Source organism: Rattus norvegicus, chromosome 4, assembly GCF_021556685.1.
Source record: "Rattus norvegicus strain SHRSP/BbbUtx chromosome 4, alternate assembly SHRSP_T2T, whole genome shotgun sequence".
Lineage (NCBI taxonomy): Eukaryota > Metazoa > Chordata > Mammalia > Rodentia > Muridae > Rattus > Rattus norvegicus.
Window position 1 is genome coordinate 57,641,133 of NC_141537.1, and position 24,493 is coordinate 57,665,625.

General features: G+C 36.9%; 1 protein-coding gene across 9 annotated transcripts in view; it reads right to left on the minus strand.

Annotated features, from left to right (window-relative positions):
* Zfp800 (zinc finger protein 800) overlaps positions 1 to 24,493 on the minus strand; it is a 47,999-nt gene that overhangs the window by 19,702 nt on the left and 3,804 nt on the right. For 4 of the 9 annotated variants that reach the window (XM_087658635.1, XM_087658637.1, XM_087658638.1 and 1 more), the window contains exons 3-6: positions 22,513 to 22,608; positions 11,278 to 11,421; positions 7,068 to 8,760; positions 4,141 to 5,870 (exon numbers count right to left, since the gene is read on the minus strand). In XM_087658635.1, the coding sequence (XP_087514761.1) occupies position 5,870; positions 7,068 to 8,760; positions 11,278 to 11,421; positions 22,513 to 22,608 (1,934 nt within the window). In that variant the 3' untranslated portion in view covers positions 4,141 to 5,869. Of the gene's footprint in view, positions 1 to 4,091; positions 5,871 to 7,067; positions 8,761 to 11,277; positions 11,422 to 22,512; positions 22,609 to 24,493 lie in introns of those variants that run through there. The other 5 variants (XM_087658631.1, XM_087658633.1, XM_087658632.1 and 2 more) reach the window with 2 other exon arrangements.

Genomic DNA, 24,493 nt, shown 5'->3' on the forward strand with positions numbered 1-24,493 from the left:
AGGGCTACCAAGGCACCTTACTAGCCAACAAGAATCTCAATTATTTCTTAAAAACATTTGTACAGCTGAGAACGTCCAACTGAAAGATATGATTCTGTTTCTCACAGCTAATATATTTTCAGCATATTCTCAAATAAAAGGGATCAAAGTTCCTTATTCAAAACCCTAATCATAAGGAAAATTATACTCTTAAGGTTATTTCTTACATAGTAATATCTCATCTGATCATAACATTATTAGATATTCTAAAAGTGTTATCAGACTATACAGAACAGTAAAGGCAGAAGGCTCAAGCATCCAAACAGGGCTTTTGGAGTTTTTGAGAGGTAGATAACTTAACCATATCCTTCCATCACTTAAACATTACTTCACTTGCCAGAAATATGCCTCAGGTACTAGACACAAGCATTTGAGTACCAGATCATCATGAGGGGCATAAGGCTGTAATCTCAGCACCCAGGAGGCTGAGGGGTGGGACCATCTTGAGTCCAAGTTCATCCTAAACTATATATATAGCAAGTTTCAGGCCACTCTAAGGTACATAGTGAGACCCTATCAAAAGAGAAGGGGCTAAAAATGCCATTCAGTTGTAGAGCACCTGCTTAGTATTCATAAAGTCCTGGACTCAATCTCAGCACCACCACAAAAAAATAACAAAAGCAGCCACATTTCTTTAAGATTTCAATGGTTCACCCAGGTCCACAGAGATGCAAACTCAAACAACAAAAGTTCCAAGGCCAAAAAACAAGATCAAGAATGGTCAAGTTTGTAAGCAAACTCTCCCGGCAGGTAATTTTAACCGCAGGACCTTAGCTGAAATTTGGAGGGCTGCCATTACTGACTACTACTGAACAGGCTTCTGATGGGTGCCATTTCTTTATCTCTCTGTAACGTGTCCATCAGACACTCCCAATTCAGGCAGAGTACTCCTGAAGATTCTATTCTGTCCACAAGAGAATGCCTTCAAATAGTCGTTTTTAAAAATCCAACAATGTTTTTCAATTAGTATTTGTTCCATGTCAGTATTTTGCATATGACCAAAAATATTTGTGTGTCAGAACAGATGCCAACAAGATTTTTGAAACAGATGGATGGTTATGGGGGAGGGCCATAAAAACAAAGCTTAATTTACAATGAACATTCTTTTCTGAAACTCCCTAGTATCTTTTTAAGAGCAATGAGAAACAGTAACTTTAAGAAAGATAAGCTGCTAACATCTGATTAGAGGATAATTGATAGCAAATATGTTGTTACTCTAATTAAGTACAAAAGCAACAGAACTGGTGTGCAACAAAGTTCTTTTCCATCTAAATTTAATTTAGTAGTAATAATAAAGTTCTCATCTGCTTGTGCCATTCAAGTCTTCTCTAAAACCGATTATATCTAACATTTATAATAACATGCCAGGCACTGTTCAATCTGTTTTAATCTTCTGCTCAGGGGGGAAAAACCCATGAAGTAAAATAAACTGGTCCAATTTCATAGGTGAAATAACTAAAGTAGAAAATGTTGAGTGATTTGCAGAGCTCACATGGGAAGTGATTTGTGGATCCAAAATTTTAACAGCTAGTCTAGTTCCAGACCATCATACGCTACCAGTAAGATAACTATGTAGTGAACTGTACTGCATTTGATGAAATGTGCAAGCATGAAAGTTGGGTTGACTAAGAGTATATACACTTTCTTAGTAGTCATGTGGTTTGAAAATGTTTCTGAACTTCCCCAGGCTTCAGTTTCCTTTCTGTACACTAGCACTAATGAAGAAGCAGGTATTACTCCCTAGGTCTATCGGTAGGGCTTAGAGGCACGCAGTGTTAGCAGAGTGCCTGGCATCCAAGTACTGCATCCATACTGTTAGCTATCACTAGGACTTCTCTTTATTTTCATAAACTCCTCTCAGAGGCAGTAAGCAAAATCAGCAATATTGACATAAGAGAGAGAGAGAGAGAGAGAGAGAGAGAGAGAGAGAGAAGCAGATACAGTAACACACACCTGCACTCCCAACACTAGGGAGGCTAAGATAGGGACTGTGAATGTGAGGCCAGCATGAGCTACAAGGCAAACCTTAGGGGCTTAGATATACAGGAGAATGAGTTAAGTTCTCAAGACACAATCAGTCCCAACATCAAAAATATACAGTCAAACCAACTGGCTACAGAATAAACAAACACCAAAACTTCTATTTGGGCTTTCTTCCTAACCAGATGCACAAATGGTTTCTACATTTCCCTTTGCTTCTGAATACAGAGTATCAAAAGTAAGCAAAGAAGCCAGATAACACTCCTCCCAAATCCAGTTGAAAATAATGAAGATTCAGAAGAAAAAGGGCTGCATGCTCTTATTTCTCCAAATATTTTTACTCTCTGGGACTAGTGATCACTTTTAATCAAACTGAAGAGAAAAGACAGACAGGGTGAGAGCTAGAAGCTAGGAAAAATGATACAGACACAAATTAGATGGATGAATTAGAAAGGGAAATTACTAGTTAGTAAGTTTAAGGAAAGCACGTCTTATTCTACAGTTTGCCATGTGCCTAGTGCCTCAGAACCAATCAATGGGCTGCTTTTAAGATTGCCTATCTTTACATTTTAGCTTATAAAACCAGGATGTATAAAGAAAAGCACAGAGCATGGGAGTATTTTTGTCTAAGAGCAAAACCAACATTATTCTATGTATCCTATGTATACTATGTAGAGTTGGCTTCAGATCAACTTTTATAACTATGGCTAAATCATAATCCTCATAATGGACTATGAATTCCATTAGAGAAGTAACTTTGACAACTTCAAAAGAAGGATCTAAACTATTCCTGTGGGCCACTGCAGGAAACCCAGCAGCCTAATTCCTGTGTGTGTGTGTGTGTGTGTGTGTGTGTGTGTGTGTGTGTGTGTAGTCATATACCAATACGATAAGTCTCTGCTTTACAATATAAAGTCATAGCAAACCACATAGCTTTCCGCTACTACATCCATACTTTTAAAGCATAGTAGAATTTATTGCCTAGAAATATATTTTTTAAGTGTAAAGGTACTTTTCAACACCAAAGCAGCCTGTGCAAACCAAAACCTCAGTTTCATACAAGCAAAACTATGTTAAAATTTAATAAATAATTTGTTTTCCAAGAGGTTCTTCTTAAAGTAAAGGATGAACAACAAATCCACCTGTGTATTTATTCCATTGTCAGTCTGTACATTCTGATGAACTCTTGTCTACTCTCAGCCAGATCTCCCCATCCAGTTCTCACCTGTACTATCCAATCCAAACAAGCTGAGGTATAAACTCTATCTGCTACTGTTTCTGTTCTGGCACCACACTTAGGAAGAGAAGGTGTCTTTAGGAAAGAAGATAAGTTATTAAGAAATTTTATTTTAAAATTTCATAAAGATATATTTCTCTTTTCTGAAGTCTTGACTACAAAAGAGGCACAGGAACTCATTACTTTCAGCTTTACAGTGGGAGTCAAATATTATCTAAAGTGTTCATTTAATTTCTCCTGCCTCTGCTTCCTGAGTGCTCGGTTATAGACATGTGCTATTATATCTGCTTAGAAAAAAAAAAAAAAAAAACGCTGGATTAAATAGTACCTAAAGTGGATATAATTTTATAATCAAGGACAGATCTAAATATAAATTACCAGTTTCAGATGGCTATCAGAAAGTCATATGAACATTTGTTCGTACAGACTGTGTGCAGAAAAGTTTCAGCACAATAAAGGTCAAAAAGGAACAAAAAGACCAAATACTTTCAAATACCCTTGGTTTGTTCTAAACCAATCCCAGTTTAGTCTCTGTCATGTCTACTATGACAAAATGCTACCACCTGGGTGCTTCTAATTCAGGCGAGTTATGACACAGCATTCTCTTTTCTATAATGGCCTAGACAAACATCTTTTGAGGAGGACATAGGAACATGTGTTTTCTTCTTATTAGGTCCTGTTCTGTGGCACAAGAATGATTAAGGAGGAGACGTACTGTGAATAGTCCTGTGAAGCCTATGAGTGGAGAGAAGGGATCTGGTGTTCTCTTCCCTCCTTCAACATCAAGCTATCTTTCTTACTTTCCTACAATAATTAACAAGCAAAACAGACTGGATTCGGTCAAGAGGATATATTGTGTATAGGAATGCGCAAAAAGATAACACTTTGAAAATGTCAAAAATACAGGTTTAATAATGTGCAACTAATGAAGATGGTTTATAAATTAAATGCCACCTACTACACATTTGGTCCCTAAATATATTATGCTATTAGTCATTAACGTTAGACCTATAAGTACAAATTTTCCATCTGTGGAAAAGTAATCTGTTTTAAATTAAAGAGAAATCATTACTTCTTAAAAATAAAACTATCAGAATATAATTCAAGTGTAGCTGCTCAGTCACTGAGTAAGTTTGATAATAAAACATTTAAGTTTCAACCAATGTACCTGTGTTGAAGCACATTTAGCTGAAATAACTTTTAGTCTGGTTTATTTCATCACATATAGTACATTTTTCCAACATAAACATGTACATTCAATATAGAACATTTCCAGCAACAATTACAGTCTTTCTAAATTCCTTTCACAGTATATTTTAGTGCAAAGCACTGAGAAGGATAAATGTTTTTCTACCTATAGAAGCATTTTATTATGACCTTCTAGATCTTCGACATTTAAAAATTTATACAAAAAGGACACAGATGGACAGGGTCCATTTTAAGTACAGCTGTGAACCTATATAAAAACATGGTATATTTTCTGCGGTACCTTTTAAAATAATTTGACACAAATTACTAAAAAATAAAATATTCCCTAAAAGTACAAAATATTAATACACAAAAACCTGTCCAAAATTTCATAAAGATAGATGTATTTCTTTTTTTCCTAAAATCTTGATTACAAAAGATGGACAAGAATTCATTATTTTCAGCTTTACAATAGGAATCAAATGTTATCTAAAGTGGTCATTTAAAATTTTTGCTTGGGAGAAAAAAATTAAGATGGGCACCCCTATCTTCCTTTTCCAGCAACATTGAAAGAAATAAAATAGAAACATAAGCAGTGGTTGCACGTGGATTGTCTGCATCTATAAAACACCAGGAAACTATTTATTACCTTCATATAAACAGTAGTAAATGTGTTCTTTAAAAAAATAGGAACTGAGAAGTAAGCTTGCATCTATCATTAAAGTGCTTTGTATAAAATTTAAAGAAAAATAGGGGAATGTTTAATTTTCATAAAAACGTTTACAAATGATAAATGTAATAATGATCTATGCATAAGATGAACTGGAACTTTTTGTAGTATATACTTTAGAATAAAACTTTCAAACATTTAAGTGCTAAAGAAAAACTCAATTTAAATGAATTCAAAATAATTATAAATATTCAGTAGGCTACTAAATATTCATAATGTATTGATACTAATTTGTCTTTTGATCCTACTAACATACTTTCTACAAAAATCATATTTTTCTATACAATCTAGATAAAATTTTGCATGTAGAGCGAAATAAACTTAAACCACTAAAAATACGAAGTTTATATCAGTTGAAAACTATTATTTCCTTCAGGTTGTTGATCATTTCAATCAACATTATTTGGAAAGTGAAATTCCCAACACTTTTGTAGAAACTGTAGACCATATGTTCAAGGTCTATGAAGACAATGTATAATATCACAGCTACTCGAAAGTGCTGGAATGGGCATTGTCTCAGAAACTGGTTAGATGGTTATTGTTTTAGTCAGAAATCAGCAGTTACAGTTGAAATTTTATGAAAATGTTCTTTTTTTTTCCTCATAGTACCATGTGAAGACGTTTAGTGGTTCTAACAACTTAAAGTCTTTCCACAAAAATGAACTCCAAACCTTTTCGTACATCACTTGAAGTTATCTGAGGAGAAATAGGAATAAATGAACACTTTTGAGTTTACCAATAAAACCTTGTCTTAAAATTACACAACAGAAATGACTTCTAAAGGATGGGTTCATCTTAAGTTTTCCACACAAGTAAAAACAGTGTGATAATAAAACCACTTCACATTGACATACTAAGCACTCACACTAAGAACTTTACTTTAGAGGCTGTACCTCAAACTTACATAATAGTAGGGCCATTAAATGTCTAATCACAAGGGGCACAGGTGCTGCAAGCACTTACGAACAACATATAGAGGGTCTGCTCCCTACTTTACATCATAGTTTATAGTATTTAATTTGCTCCAAAATTTCTGAGGGACTTTGCTTTCCTTTTGTTCACAATATCCCCCTACACACACACACACACACACACACACACACACACACACACACACACCACCACTTACTGAATAATACTAACTACGTTGAAATGATCACTTATAAGTTTATTAAACAGAAAGGGAAACAAGAATATATGTACCTAAAAAATCCTTTCCTATAGATCAAAACTTAAAAACTCACTAACATATACCCCCCCCCCAAAATAAAAATCAAACTTGTGTTTACTAACTTTCGCCCTTCCTCTGGAAGCAATGTGCTAAAAGTAAATAATAAATGTTAATTTTTCTATATTCCATCTGGGGATTTTTTTCTAAGTACTACACCTTATTTAACCATTAAAAATTTTTACAGTAATGACAATGCCTTAAAATGTTTTTCCTATAAATATCTCCTTCATAAAGTCATTCTAATATATTTAACTTTCCTACAATACATTAGAATAAGTAGACTAAATAAAATTAGTAGACTAAGTCAAATTAAACCTGGGCAAGTTAGTTAAACATGAGATTTCTATGTAAACATAGACCAAAATAACTGTATATATTTTCCAACATTAAAACAAAGACAAAAGCTCTGACCCTGTGTCATCTCCCTATAGCTACATTGCATTGTCCTGTGGAAGGCAAGTTCTAAAATCAACTTTTGTTCCCAAGCTACTGGAATAAAGGTCATAGAGATAAAGGCAATAACCATCCCTCTTGCAGATCCTACTGTTATATCATTTATGGAAGAAAAATATGTTAAAATGGAACCAGCTATAAATTATGGCCAAATGACTTTGTTTAGTTCCATGAGGGGGAGGGGAACAAAACTCTGTAATGTTCCTCACCAGACAAGAGCCTTAGATCTTGTACTTCGGCCTTTGGTTTTGTTTCCTTCAGGTGAAGTGGTAGCATTTGCCTTATGAGTTTTCTTATGATGTTCAAGGTAAGTCTTTTTGGCAAATGCCTTTCCACATTTATTGCATCTGTGAAGAGAAAAGTTTTTTGTGACTTTCACTTCAATACCGACGTCAGCTACTTCATACTTTTTACTAGGAGAATTGGAAGTGCCATCGTGTTTTGAATCATTATGTTTTGCTTCATCCCTTGAAGGGCCTCTTTTCGCCACTTTGTTTAGAACAAAATCAATTGGCTTTTTTATAGCTCTGATCTCTAAACTGGCTGTTATTTTCCCAAGGTAACGAGATGACTTTTTATGAACCACAGTTATATGTCTTATCACATCACGTTTCCGACGAGTTTCATAAGTGCAGAGAGGACACTTATAGAACTTGACATAAATGTTATTTCCATCTGTGTGCAACTCAATGTGTTTAGTCAAGTTCTGCTTGGAAGTAAACTGGCGTTTACAGAGTTTACAGTAAAGTTGCTTAAAGTCAAAGCCAGCTGAAAGTTTTGGTTTCCTGGTTTTTTGCTGGCCACCTGCAGCTGAAGGACTAGCTGATTTAGGGCTTTCAGAGTCCTGTTTAACTTTATTTTTCTGTGTTGCCGGTGTGTTCTTTTTTTCATTTGAATGATTTGTTCCCTTTAGTTCATTCTGTGGAGAATGGGTAATGGAAGGGGGCGAAGACTCTACAGAATCTCCTGGCTCGACTTTAACTTTTACTTCTGAACTGTTGGCAGTATTATTAGGGCCTTTCTCTCTTTTAGAGTTTGCTCCAGAAAGAGTTATCTTGTGAACAATTTGCATATGTCTCTTAAGCATTATTTGTGAACTGTATTTCCTCTTGCAAAGGAGGCATTTGCATGCAGTTAAATTGTATTCAGCCTTTGAAGACTTTTGTTTTCGAGTCTTAAAAGATTTTTTAGGAGAAGCGGAATCCAGGAACAAAGGTTGCCCAGGCTTTGTCGCTATATCAGGAGTAATTGAATCCCTCCTCAGTCCTCTGTGAACTTCATCAAAATGCCTCCTTACATTCGCTTTTGTAGCAAATGATTTACAACAAACTGGACAACTCCTACTTAATGAAACTAGAGCACTCTTACTGCGTCCTTTGGAAGACTGGTTTGGAGTCTTCCGGGTCTCGATGTATTTTTTTAGTTCCTCCATCTTTTTCTTGTGTACTTTTCGAATATGACGACGTACACCTCGTCTAGAATTGAATTCTTTTCTACAAAGACAACATATCAACTGGTGGCCAAGGTCAGAGCTGTCAGATGTCTCCAGGTCAGCCTGTGATTCCTGAGGCTGCTCCTCGGTGGGGGCTGTGGCTTCATCGGCAACAGTCTCCACAGGAGGAGGCTCTATGGCCTCCTCCACCTCTGTGTCTGCCTCGGGCACTGCTTTCGGCTGTTCTGAGCTTGTCTCCTGTATTTGAACTTCAGTTTGTTCAGGGGTACTGCTCGACTCTGTCACTTCAGCAGGATTATCAGTCCTTGAAATATATTGAAACACTGCATTTTGGTTGGTTTCTATGGGTTCTAGCTTAATAATATATTCTCTCTTGTCCACTCTTGGATATATGGCTTCTAGGAGATCACTTATGGCTTGGCTTTGTTTATCATTTACATCAGGAAGATCTGTTAAGGGGGGAAAAAAACAATTGTTTTTAACCTGAAAAATTAACTTGTTTTAACCCTCTAATATTTTAAAATATATAATGAAACATCTTGTAGGAATACATGTATCTTTTATAGCATTATTTACTTTTCAGCATTTTGTGAACATAAAACATTAACTAAGTTAAAACTTTGCTCTAATTTATCAAATGAGAAAGGTATAATCTGAAGAAATACTTCTGTTTCTAAGTTCCTTTATTATAAAATACACAAGCACATGGATCACCCTAAACAATAAGAATACTATCATTTTTTTAATCTGAAAATTTTAGAGTACCAAAGCCAACTCAAATTGTTATAACCCAGAATGGATAAAATACCAGGAAGGATGTTACCATACACATGATCTTTAATACAATATTGTAGTGCTCTAGTTAATGTAAGACTTAATCAACAATGCAGGTTACTTCCACTGGGACAGCTGAACATCTCACAGAAATAAGAAAATATTTGCAAGTCAACAACATAAATGGCATGAGGCATAAAAACCCAGTCTTACACAATTTTTCTCAACATGACAATATTTTAATAAAACAAGTGGTTAAAAACTATCCATTAGTCTAGTGTTGTTTATTTAAGCAATAGCAACCCCTTCAATAGGCAACCAAATAAGTCTCCTGCAGCAAGGCTGGCTGGCATTGGTTTTGGTTCCATAGACAATTCTAAAGTCTAGTTACACTGAGAGAGTGAACCTCATAACTACTTAGAAACCACAACACAATCCATGGTAATTCTTCTCATCCTCTCTCCTTTTCCTCATTTTTCATACATGTGCTTGGTGTGTGTATGTTTACATATGTGGGTATTTAGGTATGGGTATGTGTATGCATTTGGAACCCCAGGTTGATGTTGAGACTTATTCTCCATCACTCTCACCTAATTCATTGTGGCAGGTTCAAAACTGGAACTCACTAGTGGGTCTTGATAGTCAGCTTGCTTTAGGGATTCCCCCTGTCTCCACTCTCTGAAGTTGCAGTTACAGACAGCCCACCACCCCACTCTGCATGTGTGTGGGGGGGTTCTAGAGACAAACTCTGACCCTCAGGCTTAGGTGCCGAGTCTTCCAGCCCTCATTCATTTCTGTGACCAGTAATGCAGTGAGATGCTACCTTCACGAAAGCGTATGCAGAACCACCACCGAGAATGCACACCAACCCGCCAACTCCACGATCAACTGCACTGTGTAAATTACCTCTAAACCTCCAGTGAAGAACACCAAGAGATCGAATATACTTTAATTAAAATGTTAGATTTTAAACTATTTTCTCTAGATTACCTCTTAATTTACAGCTCAATAATAAAAAGTTCAATACAATCAAATATAAACACATGGAATACCTTAAACACTGAAAATGTTATTACTTTTAGTCTCAAAGTTTTAGACGAGCAAAACCAAATCAATCCAAAGATTCCATAACCCAGGATGGATAAGGCACCATAATATCAGATGAATATTATCTTAAATTCCCATAAAATATGACCACAATCTTTATGTAAAAATTTCTAGATAAATTTGAAATATTCATTTTATCTATACCCTAATACATTTTAGCATAATTTAACAATAATTAAATAACTTATTAATCAATTTTTGCATTATAGCTCCCTACCAAAAACTTAGAAAAAAAAGTGAGTTTAAGTTGAAAAATGCAAAAGATCCATAATGTATCTATGGTATCAGGCTACTAAAATAAGTATCTCATTTTGTAAATCCACAAAGTTTAAGTTCCTGAGCAAGAAATAATGAAGTTACATAGTACTGCTATGTTTTAAAGAATTTACAATAATTCTTTAAAACAAGAAAAATAACACTATACATATCACTTATTCAGACAAGTACATTACATTCAAAAAACATTTGGTTCCACAAAGACTATTAGCATGCTATTTGCCTTTAATCACAAAAAGTAATAATCTTGTTTGTCTATATTCAATCTAATACTGGTTATGTTATACCTAAATTTCACTAAGAACAAATATAATCTTCATATTAAAGTCCAGAAAACACTAAAAAGTTAATAAATATTTTTAATGCTCGTAACTCACTCATTCTCTGCTGCTTACTTAGAAGCATTCTCATTTACTTAAGGAGAGTCTGAGTAGGTAACCAATTATAGTTAGCAAAAACTGGTTAAATTAAAATAGTTTACCGTTAAATTGCTCCCTTAAAGACAGCATTAATATACTAACTCTCAAATATTAACTAAACTATATATGAACCATACAAGCATTCAAAAACAATCCTCACTATTCCAATACAAATACATAGACTCACAGATTTAAACTCATAGATTAGGAAAAGAACAAATGAAAAACAGTGATACAAAATAGTATCCAAGAAACTTAATACAACAATGTCAAGTGCTTCATATTCTTAATCACCAAATTATCATTAACTAGATATCAACTCCATTTTAATGAAAAATACATATACATTTAACTCTAAAATGTATAAATAAATATATGAATAAAACTTACTGTCATCCATTTGGAGACTTGGTGGGCAGTAAAATTTTTTATGGGTAATTAAATTTGGTAATCCTCTAAAGAGACTACGGCATAATTTACATTCAAAAATAGTGTCCACATCTTTTAATAAAATATGTTTAAGTTGTTTGGTTCCTGGAGGGAAAAGAAATATATAAAAATTAATTCTGACCTACACTTTTTAAAAAGGAATTAACTTGATAATCCAAAAGCATATTTACTCTGAAAAAAAAAAATAAAACACAGATAATGCTATTTTCTACCACAAAATATTTATTAACTAAGTGATAAATTTCAAGCAAATATTATACGATTTGGCAATTGAGACAGCCAAACTGTGATGCCCTTCTCCTACTTCAGTGGTCAATCAATTCAATGGCTATTCCAAGGCAATGGTTTTGACATCTGGTTGAGCACTAAAAATAAAGATATGCATGAGCCTTCCCTAGAGATCATGACTTGGTAGATCTGGAAACACAAAAGATGTTCCTCATCATTTCTTTACATTTCTGCTGATTCTGCCAGCTCTTTTCTAAACATGGAAGTAAAAAATAAAAGGGTTTTGGTTTTTTGGGTTTTTTTAAACACATTTCCCAATTCATTAAAGGTCCAGCTTTTAACACATGATTATATATGACTATCCTTTTAAAATTCAGTTTGTATTACCTCAGGCTCTGGGCCAACATGGAATTGTGCTATTTGGTGATAAACCAGAGAATCTTTTCCCCTACTGAGACAGAATTTTGAATTTTGCCCAGGCTTCTTGATAGCACTATCATTTTATATATCTCAAGCCTTTATCCATGAAAAATCTTGCCCCAATTCCAATTACTTATCAATATAATTACTGTGATCTAATATGGCTTATCCATTAGATTATAAATCCTGGAAGCAGCCAAGGCCAAGTTTACCATTTATAACCACAAGTGTTCAGTTCTAATAATAGAGAAATGCTACTGATCTAGGGAATCTAAACATTGTGGTGGAAGGTCCAAAGACACAGAATAATTGGCAAAAAAAAAAAAAATCAAAACTTTAAAACATCCACAAGGAATAGAAGCACAAAACAAATTCTTTTGTTTTTACTTCCTATAGTCCTTGCTATAGTACCTCGCTAATACCCTTAAGATCACTTAAGTCCTGAATGTTCTGTCATTTAACAAGCATTTTTGCCTGTCTATGAAGCTCTGATACTCTTGAAGAATACTATCTTACCATAGTATAATTAAAATTATAGGGTCTACCATACCCAGACATTAGTTGGAGTTCAGGGAAGCCTGCAGAAAAGGGGGAGTAAGAACTGTGGGAGTCAGAGGTCTCAAGGACACCAAGATACAACCCACAGAATCAACTAAGCAGGGCTCACAGGGGCTCACAAAGACTGAACTGTCAATCACAACCCTGTAAGGATCTGCGCTAGGTCTTCTGAATACATGCTACAGTTGTTTAGCTTGGAGGACTCCTAACAGTGGCCGGCAAGTGCCTGCTCTTGGGGTCCTCTTCCTCCTACTTGGTAAGGGTTTGTGCCCAGTCTTCTTGCATCTTATTAGCTATGTTTGGTTGGTATTACTTCAAAGTCTGCTCTTAAATCATAGGAAGAACAATATCAACCAGCCAAACCCCACCAGAGCTCCTGGGGACTAAACCACCAACCAATGAGTACACATGGAGGGACCCATGCTCCAGCCACATATGTAGCAGAGGATGGCACTGTCCAGCATCAATGGAAGGAAAAGCCCTTAATCCTGTGAAGGCTCATTTCCCCAATGTAGGGGAATGCCAGGACATTGAGGTTGGAGTGGGTGGGTGGGAGTGGGAGCATCATCCTAGAAGCAGGGGGAAGGGGGAGGGGGTATGGGAGAGGGGGGAAATGGAATAACATTCAAAATGTAAATATATAAAACATCAAAGAAAAATAAAATTATTAAAAAAAAAAAAAAAGAAAGAAAGAAAGCCTGCTCTTTTCTGAAGGGAAACAGAGGCAGTGAATCTGGGGGAGAGAAGCAGTAAGGAGTGTGGTAGGGAGTCTGGGAGGAGTGAGTGGTAAGAGGAGAAGTGAGTGAGGCTACAGCTAGGATGTACCATATGAGAAAAGAATAAATAGTAAGAAAAATGTAGGGTCTATAAAAGTTGAATGTTTCTAACCCAACCTTTAGCAATTTACATTTAACTTTTAAGAGTATATTTTATCATGTTAAAAATAGGCCAGACCTCAATATTCTGTTGTAAAAAGATAATATAGCTCGATAAGTACAGCCAGACTTTGCTATTTTGTACATTATTCTTTTTCCCACTCTTTATCCCACCATTCCACTTCTGGTTTCACTCCCTTTTACTACTTCACTAAGATAGGGCAGAAAGGAGGAGAAAGAAGAAAGAGAAGACAGGGGAGGGGAGGGAAGGGGAGGGAAAGAGAGGAGAGGAGAAGACGGGGAGGGGAGGGGAGGGGAGGGGAGGGGAGGGGAGGGGAGGGGAGGGGAGAGGAGAGGAGAGGAGAGGAGAGGAGAGGAGAGGAGAGGAGAGGAGAGGAGAGGAGAGGAGAGGAGGATCCTTGAATCTAATTTCTTTTTTCTTGTTAGTACAACCACTAACAAACTACTACCAACACCTCTAATGACCAGCTTCTTGGGGCCCTAGCATTTATATACCCTCTGAAAAGTTCCCAGATTTCCAAACACCACACAATCACAGAAACTATCAGCAGTTGGCAAAAACATGCCACTGCTAGAGCAGGAGGCAAAGCATAGAAAGTTGTTTTGAAGCAGCCCCATATCCCCACACTGGGATTAAACCATACACATAATATTTCTGTGTTTTTTTTTTAAAGAAACACAATTCCCAGAATTCTCACTATAGATAAGATTTGTTAACCTAATCTTATCTAGTTGTATTTCTTTTCTGTTTCTGTTTCTGTTTCTGCTGTTGTTTTGTTTTTTGAGACACAGTTTCTCTGTGTAGCCCGGCCGTCCTGGAGGTAGCTCTGTAGCCCAGGCTGGCCTCAAAGTCACAGAGATCTGACTGCCTCTGCCTCCCACGTGCTGCGGTTAAAGGCATGTGCCACCACCACCTGGCTAGTTACATTATCTTAACAAGCTATATAATATCTGTGGGAGTCTTTTTTTAAATTTATCCATCTTGAATCATAGAACGAAACTAACCAAAACTAGTCATTCCACATTACTAAGGAGTTCATGATAGTCAGCTGATATATTTGGTTCATATCTAGCCCCAAAGTGATTACCAAACTATGAAGGATTGAAATATTTCAGCTAAGCCTCTGTAACAGATAAACATTTAGCTTCATAAAGTGTAGCTGAATATAAGGAGGGAATAAAAAGGAAAAATTTATGTGTTGGTTCTAAATTAAAAGAACCACTATACCCAAAATAGAAATTGAATCTTGCCTTTAAAAAATAAGGAACAGAGCCTATTGTGGCAAATATCCCTGCAGATACAGCAAAGAAGCAGAGGCCGAGATCACGAGTGAGGCCAGCCTGGGCTACACCTTTGGTTTTGCAGTTAAAACCACATACTGCACATACTCAGGAGACCTGAATTCAGTTCCCATCACCCACAGAAAGGCTCACAACCGTCCATACAGACAATCCAGCTCCAGGGGATCCAACAACCTCTCTGGCCTCAGCAGGAAGCAGGCATGCATATGGTGCACAAACGTGCATGCAAGCAAAAGACTTGCACACATAAAATAAAAATAAATAAATCTTTAAAAAAATAGTTGACACTGAAGGAAAAAAGATTGAAGAAAAATAAAGAAATCTATTTAACTAAAAAATACAGCTAAAGGGGTTAAAAAGATGGCTATGTGGGTAAGATGATGCTCTGCTCTTGCAGAGGGTGCAAGTTTGGTCTCTGCACCCTCATCTAGAAGCTCCTAACTGCCTTCAAGTCCAGGTCCAGAACAACAGCATCTACAGAGTACATGTTCACTGTACTCACATTTTACACACACACACACACACACACACACACACACACACACACACACAGATGTAATTAAAATAATTTTAAAATTAGCTTTTAACTTTAAGTTTAAATAAGCAAATAGCAACATATTTAAAGCATTACCAATCTTCTATAAACATGAGGTTATAATTAATAAACAGTAAGGTATAAAAGTAAAAGACTATTTCCTTAAATTAAGTTACTTTGTCCACTAGGATCTCTTGATCTTTAAAAAAAAAGAAAGAAAGAAAGAAAGAAAAACATCAATTTCTTAATTATTCCTCTTAAATTCTATTTAGTAGTGAACATATTTTTTATTCCCAGTAAGCATTTAAAAAAGTATCTTCTCTATCCTATCAGTTATAAACACTTTCCTCAAAATACATGTGCACATGCCAGTTAGTATTGGCAAAGGCACACCAGTTTCTTTTGGGTCAAATACAGTGGACGTTCTCTGGTTCCTCTGTCCTTTGTGTGCCATCACCCCCGTGACTAGTACTATAACACCTCCTTCCCTGTTCTGACTTAGAATACCTTCAGATCCCAGGTCAGATGTCACTTCTACTTCGCTGAGCTTCCTACTAAGAATCTATCACTTGCACTCTTAATGCACCTTCTCATCTCCCCAGCTGCCCGACTATCTTGCATTTGGTCAGTGTCTGTGTACCCACTATGCTACTATATCTAGGAAAAGAGTTACCTTTGATGCTCAGCGCCGTACTCCTATCTTCAGGACAATGCCTGAATGACTTCATTAACAACTCTCTCTACATGTGGTTGTTCTAATGCTACAGACTTACAAATGAGAACACTAAGCTGTGTCTTGTTGCACAAACAGATTATTAAAAGGTTTCAACCACCATTTAAGATGCTATATTTTTCTATCATAACAGAATGGATTTATTAAAAAATCAGCTACCACTTTTCTGACTGCTTTGTCACAAACAGACTAAAACTCCTTCTCACCTGAGACACAAGCATGGTAATCTAGAGCATAGCATACATAAAGTTCATCCATGCTCATAATCCTGAGAAAGAGTCGTGCTGACTTTATCCAAATTATTTCTTTTTTTAAAACAATTACTCTCCTTTTTGCTTAGCTTCTTAAATTACCTTAGAACTCACTGCTTATCAGATCATCAACCAGGATCTTAACAACAACAACAACAAGAAAAAAGTCCACCAAAGGGTAAGAGTTTTGGCAGTAGAAAACTGATACATACAATATTAACTTACAAGTAGGATAAATTACTTTAAGACTGTGCTTACTTGATGAATCTTTCACTTTCCCTTAACAAACACTTAATGTAGCACCTATTAAATGTCAGATATAAGACTATTCAATTCACTGGAAATGTGTAAGTAAAGGATATGGTTCCACAATATGGAGAACTTCAAACTTGTAAATACCTGCTCTCAAGAACATAATCCTACAAGACATGTTTGGAAGATGAAAACTAAAAAAATTAACCCAAAAGATATCTAGTCACATTTTAAATTTCCTATAATTGCTATGTAACAATCGAAAAAATTCCGTCTCAGGCTGAAGAGAAAGTTCCTTCCCTGAGAGCACTTGCTACTCTTCCAAATGACCACAGTTAAGTTCCCAGCACCCGTATCAGTCGGCAGCACCCATATCAGAGCCTATAACTACAGCTCCAGGGGACCTGATGCCTTCTTCTGGTCTCTTTGAACATTGCATTCATGTACACAGGCAAATAACTGTGTATAGAAACAAAAGGGGGAAAAAAAAGAAAGGAAGGAAGGAAGGGAAGACAGGAAGGACGGACAGGAAGGAAGGAGAGAGGGAGGGAAGGAGGGAGGGAGGGAGGAAGGAAGGAAGGGAGGGAGGGAGGGAGGAAGGGAGGAAGGAAGGAAGGAAAGAAGGAAGGAAGGAGAGGAAGGAAGGATGGACAGGAAGGAAGGAGAGAGGGAGGGAGGGAGGGAGGGAGGAAGGGAGGAAGGAAGGAAGGAAGGAAGGAAGGAAGGAAGGACGGACAGGAAGGAAGGATGGACAGGAAGGAAGGAGAGAGGGAGGGAGGGAGGGAGGAAGGAAGGGAGGGAGGGAGGGAGGGAGGAAGGAAGGGAGGGAGGGAGGAAGGATGGATGGAAGGAAGGAAGGAAGGGAGGGAGGGAGGGAGGAAGGAAGGGAGGGAGGGAGGAAGGAAGGAAGGGAGGAAGGAAGGGAGGAAGGAAGGAGAGAGGGAGGGAAGGAGGAAGGGAGGGAGGGAGGGAGGGAGGAAGGAAGGATGGACAGGAAGGAAGGAGGGAGGGAGGGAAGGAGGGAGGGAGGGAGGGAGGGAGGGAGGAGGGAGGAGGGAAGGGAGGGAGGGAGGGAGGGAGGAAGGAAGGATGGACAGGAAGGAAGGAGAGAGGGAGGGAGGGAGGGAGGAGGGAGGAGGGAGGGAGGGTCACAGAATTGCGCTCTCTGTTATACACCCTTCACTGGCCTTTACTTCCATGCTAAGTTTAAGTAGAATTAAAAATACAGCATCAAAATTCAATCATGGCTTACATTAATTAACTTCAATTAAAATTACTTCAATCAGAAATAAGTTTGAGATGATAAAAATCTAGGAGATAAAGAACCATTACACAAAATACTTGTTATTTTTCACCAGCATAACCGTAATTAACAATTTATTCTTTCCTGGGGAGAGGAGGAGGGACTCTCTTGTATATAGTAGTATAGTATATTCTATATGTAAGGATCCTTTTTATTATAATTTTGTATATTATTTCTTTATATAATTGTAAGAAGTTAACATGTCAATTTCACTCTAAAGACTAGTGTGAATGCTGGGCACCTTCCCTCATTTTGTTTCTAGCTTTAGTGCGTTCTACAGCTTCTTTCCCTCTGTAAAATAACTAAAAGACTAACAGACTAATCTCAACTACATCAATATAACTACCTAAAATATATTGTGATTTTCTTTTCTTCAAAATTCTGTTTTGAAGGAGTAAGAGAAAAAGGAAGGTCAACTGAACATGTTAAGAGAAAGGAGGGAAGTCCAAAGGCGTCACATAACAGGCAGAATCCTAGAAGTATTTGCTCAGGCATGAGAAGACTCCAGGAAAGCCAAAGGCATGGTGGAGGTTGTGCCAGAAGCTGGTATTTGTAGCAAACAGCAGGTTTCAAGTCATCCAACCATCAGGGTTCAGGACAGAAAAATCTATAGCCACATCTAACTCTACACTAAATTCAACAACCAAATTTATCCACAAAGTAAAGTGCAGAAGAATGTCGGTCTGCTACCATTTCTACTGGGAGGAAACCAAGGATACATTTATGCATGGATAAAAGATCCCATAAAAGAACACAGCATGCAGCAGCACTCACTCTCATAAAAGGGGCCGTGGGAAGCTTAAAGGTTTGCTCTATAAACTGTAGTCACAATCATTTTCTCCTCCTGCCCAAAAATCTTAAACTGTTTTACACATTAAGCAGTTAGAAATAAATAGCAGAGGTAAGAAAGAATTTTTAATTTAAAGCCAAGAAAATAGTGCAAAGCTAACAAACACTGAAATTTAAGGCAGTAAGAATGGGTTAAAATTGTCAAGCAGTCAGTCTAGCACACAGAGCTGATGAAGAGGAGTCAACTCCTTCCCCAGACACTCTAAGAGGCCTTTATGAGCATCCCGCTTGGGTAGGAATTAGTATCAGCTCAGACAGTCCACTGTAGGAGGAAGAAAGTCGGAGCTCAAAGATGACAGTGGTTGAAGGCAGCTACCTGAGCTTGAAGATGAAAGCAGATCTGACACCAAGCACTACTAACCAACCTGACTTCCCCTGTCTCTTGCTAAGCAGACTCATGGACTTCTCAGAGGTACTGCCCAGTATCTATCAGATACACAGTGCGACCAGGATAGGCTTTTCAATGCAGTGTGTGACCTAGTTACAGTGGAAAGAGACTGGAGAGAGATGAGTCTCTGAGGGTGTGCTTATGGAAGACTGGGTCAGGGAGGACCCTAAGTCATATGGCCCATTCTCCTGAGGTTTACTTTAGCCTGAAACACCTTTGTACTGCATAGTGCTACTTCAATAGACTTTAGATTTGCTAGAGATGTGAGATTACTGTCTTGCAATTAAAGTTTCTGATTTATAAGACACAATAATGAAGTGATTCTCTTTTAATTCAAAATTAGTTTCTCTGCACAACTTTGCACATTTCTATATCACCTTTAATTTAAATTATAGCATTTTCAGAACACACACACACACATACTCCAAGGCTGATGTACTGGAGAGAATTTCTAAAAGAATACTTCTGGCTAGTTTTATATCAACTTGACACAAATTAGTCATTTGAGAAAAAGAGAAACTGCCCCACTAGACTGGTCTATAGGCATCTCTGTGGGCACTGTTTTGATTAATGAGTGATGTGAAAGGGCCCAGCCTATTGTGGATGGGCCCACCTCTGGGCAAGTGGTCCTGGATGGTATAAGAACGCAGACTGAGAAAGCCATGAGGAGCAAGACAGTAAGCAGCAGCCCTCCATGGCCTTTGCATCAGCTCCTGCCTCTTGACTTCCTTCGATGATGAATTGTAATATGAAGATGTAAGATGAGGTAAACTCATTCCTGACCAAGTCACTTTTGACTGTAGTGCTTCATCACAACAATGAAATCCCTATGGAAAACAACCACATTTCAAAGACAAACAGCTGTGGAATGACCCCAAATCAGAATACCTATCCCACTGCCCCATTCTTTAGCTTACATAGTAAGAACTGCTAAACCCAGAGAATCAATGACTACAGTACTCAAGAGAATTCATCTTTAAATATTTTTCTTCTGTAGTGGTTTCAATGAGAATGGCCCATATAGGCTCATATATTTGGACACAATCACCATGGAGTGGCACTATTTGAAAGGATTACAAAGATTAGGAAGTATATAGCCTTGTTGGAGGAGCTTTGGCCTTGTTGGAGAAAATCTATAGCTGGAGGTAGGGCTCTGAGGTTTCAAAAGCACAACCCAGGCTCAGTTGTCTCTTTGTCACTTTGTCTCTCTGTCTGACCATCCATCAGTCCCTTCCCAGCCCCTCTCTCTCTGCCTGTGGAGCGGGAAGCAGCTCTGAACCACTGCTCCAGTGTTATCCATCTGTGCTTCCTGCCATGATGATAATGGACTAGACCTCTGAAACTGCAAACAACTCCAATAAAACCTTACTTCTGTGAGAGTTGTTGTGGTTTCTCTTTACAGCAAGAGAACGCCTTCCAAAATTTAAAAAACACATGAACTTTGTATACATAGCATTCTGAAAAGCATTTTATAAGATAAACCATTTATGAGGTAGCAAACTCTAACTTAATAATACTAATACTAATACTAATAAAGCTTAGTTTATTAATACTGTAATAAACTAAGGCAATATAAAATAACCTTAACTCTAAATTATGAATTCTTTAAAAGAAACCAAATTATACTGCTAAATGAGAAAAACTATTATTCTCATTTTTACTACAAAGAATGAAAAAAATCTGTTTTAAAATTGCTAAAACAAATAGAAATAAACTACTATTCTCTTAGGCAAGAAATATAAACTGCCCCTAACAAGTGAAAGTTATATATGTATTATAGGAGACTCTAACTTACAAATTATTCTGTTAATCAAGGTTGAATATCAACAGTAAAAACAAATACTGAAAGTTAGGTAGACACCTAGCATAAGGATAGGTATGTGACAGGCACTGAAACACTTATTGTAGTAAAGACAACAGACATAAAAGCAATGTCTAAGTCTACAAAATGGTTCTTGGAGGTCAGATAAAAAAATTAATCTGAGGATACCCTATTTCTTTGAATTATAAAGTAAATGTCTAATAACCCCTTTATAATTTTTCATTAAAAACAATTTATGTATTTTATATGAGTGATTGAATGTGTGTGCATATATAGATATATGTGCATGCATACATACATACATATCTCATGCATGAGATCACTGAGGACATGAGAAGAAGCTGTTGGATCCCCTGAAACTAGAGTTACAGGCAACTGTAAGCCACTATGTAGATAAAGAAAACTAAACTTGGGTCTTCTACAAGGGTAATAGGCATTCTTAACCTCTGAACCAACTCTCCAGTCCCTCTTCTGTAAAATTTTAAAACAAATGCTTCAAAAAACTTCCTGCATGGTTTTATATAATCATGCTTTCCTTTAGACCTCAGACATTTTTCATTAAGATAGTAGCTTTAAAATAATGATAAGACCCTACCATTCACTAATCAGGTCCCCATTCATTGTGCTTACTGATGTTTGACTGAACAGTAATATCAGAACATAAATCTATTAAAGACAGATAAAGGAGTTGTAAGAGTTATAGCAATCTGTGATCTCACTGTTAACACAAGAGCTCTAACTTCTCATTGCTTCTATGTAATGAGTAACACCGATTTCAAAGCACTGAACTGTAACTACACAAATATAATATATAGCCAATTCCTATAGTAATCTACAAGAAACAGAAGCTTGGGGTTGGGGATTTAGCTCAGTGGTAGAGCGCTTGCCTAGCAAATGCAAGGCCCTGGGTTTGGTCCCCAGCTCTGAGAAAAAAAAAAAAAAAAAAAAGAAACAGAAGCTTGGGTTTGGACAGGTGGCTCAGAGGTTAAGAGCATTGGCTGTTCTTCCAGAGGACCCAGGTTCAAATCTGAAACACTGACATGGAGGGCCACAACTGTTTGTAACTGCACCCCAAGATATCCAATGCCCTCTTCCAGCTTCTCTGGGCAACAGACATGCATGTGGCACATAGATAAACAGGCAGTCAAAACACTCATACATGTAAAATAAAAATAAAAATAATTTTTAAAAGAGAAACAAAAGCTTAATAAATGTATCTGAAGATATCAAGGTTAGATATGTCTTTTTTCTATCCTATACTCTGCTGAAGATACTGAAAACTCAAGAGTTTGGCAGGAGGTGAACCTCCAAAACAGAAATGATAAGAAAATTAACACAGAATGATATCTCACAAATTGTAATATAATTTACACCAAAGTTTATAAAGAACTAGAATTGAATCTTAAGAAGTAACAGCATTTTATCTTAAACTATAAGAGTTCTCTAAATTAAAAAAAAATTAAAGTAATATTTAGTAAGTAACATTGAAAAAGAATATCTAGACCAAGTCAATGTTGATTCATTTGTCTTAAAAATATGACAACTCAAAATATTCTATAAAGAAAACCAATATACAGGCTTTCTAGAAAGTTTTTAATTACTGTGATTATCTGAAAAATATAACTAAAATGTTCATACCTGATCGAAAGCACTCAATTATTTGCTGAATACCGGATTTGGATGTCTGTACTGGTTGCTGTAACAAAGGAGGATCTCCAGGCTCCAGGATATAAACTACATGAAAGACAAACACAAACCCCAGCCCACACAAAAAAATCAGTAAGTTACTTAAATCACTTACTACTGGATTAAACAATAGTTTGCTCAAATTATGTTAATAATGAGAATACCTCCATATACATTCATATATATAAAATTCATCATCTTTAAAAGACAAATCAAGCAATGGAGGGGAATCCTTAATCATTCCCAATATTAAAGACTCAATCCAGGCCAGTTAGTGGGTCTAACAGCAAATACTGCTTTGGCATCACTCATTACATACTGCTTGCCTCTTTGTTTCCTTAGGTAAGAATTACATTTAACAAAAACTCTTAACTACACACAATAAAGCCTTAAAAATAATCTAATCAAGCACCCTGACCAATCATGAGAATAAAACTCAAACTCAACATCTGAAGAAAGAAAACAGACAAGTATACAAGGCATTCATTGAAGCACTCTGCAATTCAACTGAGAAACATTTCAAATTTCAAAGTCTCTTTATAGGAACCAAACAGGGTATAGACCATGACCTTATTTACATTAATACAGAATATACAGATACAGAAATACATAAATTTAGTTGATATGACCATGTATACAGATGATAAGAGAAAGTTATCTTGGCAGGATACCAACAGAATTGAAAGATCCTGTCAGAGTAGGTTATCAATTTCTAAAACTAAAAATTTCACTTTCGTATCCAGTCATCATTATCACCTCCTTCCCTTGCAAAATTCTCAGATAAGTGGAAAAATAATTAGATCATGTGACACAAGGTAGCTGCAAAAGACAACTGTTTTCTATGAGCTCTCTCAAATAGCAAGTTGTAGTAAAGAAAAACTAACCACTTAATTTTTTATTAGACATATTTTTTTACTTACATTTCAAATGTTATTCCCCTTCCCAGTTTCCTGTCCATAAGCCCCCATCCCATCCCATCCCCCTCCCTCATACCGGTATTCCGCCCATCCATCTCCCTTACTGCCCCCCCATATTCCCCTGCACGGGGTGTCCAACCTTGGCAGGACCAAGGGCTTCCCCTTCTCCTGGTGCCCCAACAAGGCTATTCTCTGCTACATATGCAGTGGGAGCCCTGGGTCAATCAGAACAAAATGTCAAAAAAAAAAAAAAAAAAAAAAAGAAAGAAAGAAAAGAACATAATGTCTACCTAATTAATGTTATCATAAGCCAGTCCATTCTCTTGGTGTGGGGTTTGGGGGGGCAGGCTTCCTTCAATTGGGTGTGCTACTACTGCTCTGCACCTTAGACCTGGATAGCAATTCCAGTTTGGACCGAATAGCTGAGGCTGTTGTGCTGTGCATACAGATGCAGCCTTAGAGTCTCCTTCCTACCAAGTGCTCAGTGCACACAAATAGGAGAACCACATCTCAGAACCTTATATTTCATCAAACAAAAGCTTAAGAAACACTCTAGGTCCATAAACAGAATATACACGGACAACTAACTCAGTTTGAGAATTGACAAGCACTGCAGGAATAAAGAATGTAAGACCCCAGATGCACACTCCCTGCATGCCAACTGTGTGGCTGTTCACTGAGGTATAACTAGGACAGTTAAAGGCTCAGATCCCATCCTCTTCTCTTATCATAGAGCCAACAAAGTTTCCAAAAAATCAAAAACAAAACCTTTGTAGTTATTAAATACTATGTTAAGAACTAATCAAAACCTAGCCTGGGACACAGCAGGTGCTCAGTGAACATCCCGGCAGTGTCAGTGTTCTCATGAACCAACAGCTGCTTTCTTGACACCAAAAACAATCTCTACAAAATGTAAGTCCAACCTGTAGGAGAAACAGCAGCAGGTTTATTAGCAGGCTGTTCGTGGTGAGACAGAAAGATCTCTCTTCAGTAGCTGTATATGATAGCAATTGATA